Source organism: Austrofundulus limnaeus, unplaced genomic scaffold (assembly GCF_001266775.1).
Source record: "Austrofundulus limnaeus strain Quisiro unplaced genomic scaffold, Austrofundulus_limnaeus-1.0 Scaffold393, whole genome shotgun sequence".
In the NCBI taxonomy this organism is placed as follows: Eukaryota; Metazoa; Chordata; class Actinopteri; order Cyprinodontiformes; family Rivulidae; genus Austrofundulus; species Austrofundulus limnaeus.
Window position 1 is genome coordinate 353,175 of NW_013952795.1, and position 2,709 is coordinate 355,883.

Here is a 2,709-nt window from a genome sequence, read left to right on the forward strand (position 1 = left end):
CAAATAAAGTCTAATGTTACAACTAATCATGGATCCCTTTAAAGAAAATATTTTTCTTCAACTGATCATATTACACCACCACATTACCACCAGCATGTGCTTTAATTTTATATTTTAAATTTTTTATTACAGGGAGGTTTTTTTTACAACTCAAAATAACTTAAGAATGCCTTTTTTAATTTGCCAGTCTGATAGATTTCTCCGTTAATATGGGATTATATACAGGGTTTCAGCTCATGCAGTCATTTAATACTTTTTATTTTTCATATTTGATTATTTATTCAACAACATTTATGACTGTAATGCTCCGTCACAGTTTGGCTTTAAATATAATCAAGCTTAGCACAACTGGAAAGACAAAACTCATCGCTATAATCAGTGGTGGAGCCATGGTGTAACCAGCCATTTCTGTAACACCGAATAGAAAAGTAAAACCTAAATGCAGTGCTTTAAATTGGTTTATGACTAGATATTAGTTTTTATTTATTTATTTAAGATTCAGCTAATGCAATTGAAATAGCTGATTTTTTCATTTTCTGTAATTAAAAAGGAAAAAAAGCTGCACACTTCTAATAAATACTAATAATATTTCTGTTGATCATCATTCTGTGTTCAAAAGCCCCACCTTCCCAGAGTCAATACTCTGAGGGAAACACTGAAATGAGAAAAACCTTTGCATCTATCCTAAAACATTAAAATAAACTGTTGTAGCGGACACCTTTCAGTGGATCCCTGCAGACGTTCCTCACCATAAAGATACAGATAAGATGCTTCCAGTAGAAAATTTTAAAATTCCAACTTCGACCTGTTGGACAAACTTTTCATAAGTTGTCTAAAATGTCAGAGTGTGACAGGGCKTTTAAAGCAACAAATGTCTTATTGTCTGCTGACCTGTCCAGGGATGTTTGTTAAACCAAAAATCTGAACAAATTTGAAGGACAGATGCACTTCAGTAAAAGGTATAAGACTGTAGAATAATCTGGAAAATGTTTATAAAAGCATTGGATCAATTACAGAAATATGAAATTGTTTAATTTGTATTTGTATGAGTTACTGTTTGAGGAGTTGAATTTTTCGTTTTGTTTTATTATTTGGTTTATTGTTGTTTGAAATTAATAGATTTTTTTGTAAATAGGAGCAGATATAAGATTTTTTCCTTCTGCTGCTCTTTCATTGTATTTGATTTGTTGTATGTAATGTTTTGCGTTTTGTTTTTTTAAAATGAAATGAATAAATACTATAATAATGCTCCCGTACCTTGGCAGGCTGGGGTGTGGAGAAGTTAAGCCAGGCAGGAACAAAGTCATGCTGCGCCATTTAGGTCCAGTGTTTCCGGTCAGTGGATCGAGGCATCAAACCTCATGGCCAGGATCTAAAACAGATTAAAAAAAACAGCAACATCAGTAATATTTAAATTTAACTCTTTACAGATCAGAAAAATGAAACCAGACTCAAGGTTTTTCAGTTTCTACAACCACAACTATCAAACAAAGTTAGGCAGAATGCAATGACTTTCARAAACCCACATTATATTCACAATAGAACAGAGTAAATATATTAAATATTTAAATTAAGAAATGATATCATTTATGGGGATGGGAAGATTCTTGTTATTTTATGGCAGTAACACATCTCAAAAGTTTAAAGAGGAAAAACTCAAAATTAGAGAGCTACAAATAAGAACCAGAATTTTATAAAGAATTAAAGTGTCAACAGGCTGAAAAGAGGCCTGGGTATAAAAAGAGTTTAAAATAATCTGCCTGAAGTAAAAACAGTCTGAGAAACACAAGTGGAATTATTTCAGAATAATGTTCATCAATRAAATACTGTGAAGCCTTTGAACTATCATCTCTATCTTATAATCTCAACAACAGATTAGAAGAATCTGTAGGTTGTTTTGTTTGAGCTTACAGTTCACCGTCATCCATCCTGCTTAAAGCTCTATCACACAATAAAAAGAAACCACATCCAGAAGAGCTGCAGTCGTCTTTGAACCAACGATCATTTCAAACAGTCTGAGACAAAGCAGCGAACTGTTCTGTGGCCTGTTGTGAGCATGCGCTTTAAAAGGCTGCCTCTCTGATGATAGAAGGGTGCATCAGAGCTTTATAGTTTAGTTTTATTTAGTTGTAACAGTTTTTCTTTTAACTCGGTAAGTTGTAATTAGTTTTTAGCATGGATTTGCTCGTTTTTATTAGTTATTATTCCTTTTTAATGCTTGGTTTAGTTTAGTTTTAATTAGTTCTAGTATTAGTGGGGTTTGTTGTAGTTTGAATAAACATATTTGCCAATGTATCCTCCATCTTGAAGTGATCCTGCAAGTTAACAAACCAACAGATTTTTGATCATCAGTCAAAGCAGTCCGTTATAAAAAGCCTTCCTAAAATAATCCTGTAATTCAGACATGCCATCAAAGGACATGGACAATTGTTTTAAGAAGGTAACAATAGTTGTTTAGATCCTGGTGCTACCTGGCTGGACTGCAGCTTGTTTTTCATGGGAGCTACTAAGAGAAGCTGCTTGTCAAGAAATCAGTTAATTAGTCCCTTGAGAAGTATTCCACCTGTTCTATTACCTGTTTCCACAACAAGACGCTTTTAATTTTCTCACAGTCATATTCAAATAAAACCCAAATTGGACTTTACTACTTTCTCCCAACTTTTGTTGTCATTTTACAGGTGAAGTTACAGACCATGATGTGCTGTAAGC

At 33.3% G+C, this 2,709-nt stretch overlaps 1 protein-coding gene across 2 annotated transcripts in view; it reads right to left on the reverse strand.

Annotated features, from left to right (window-relative positions):
• The window catches only part of gpbp1l1 (GC-rich promoter binding protein 1-like 1), a 30,979-nt gene that overhangs the window by 16,913 nt on the left and 11,357 nt on the right, over positions 1–2,709 (reverse strand). For both annotated transcript variants that reach the window (XM_014023861.1, XM_014023860.1), the window contains one exon: positions 1,258–1,372. In XM_014023861.1, coding sequence (XP_013879315.1) covers positions 1,258–1,317 — 60 coding nt within the window. In that variant the 5' untranslated portion in view covers positions 1,318–1,372. The remainder of the gene's footprint in view (positions 1–1,257; positions 1,373–2,709) is intronic.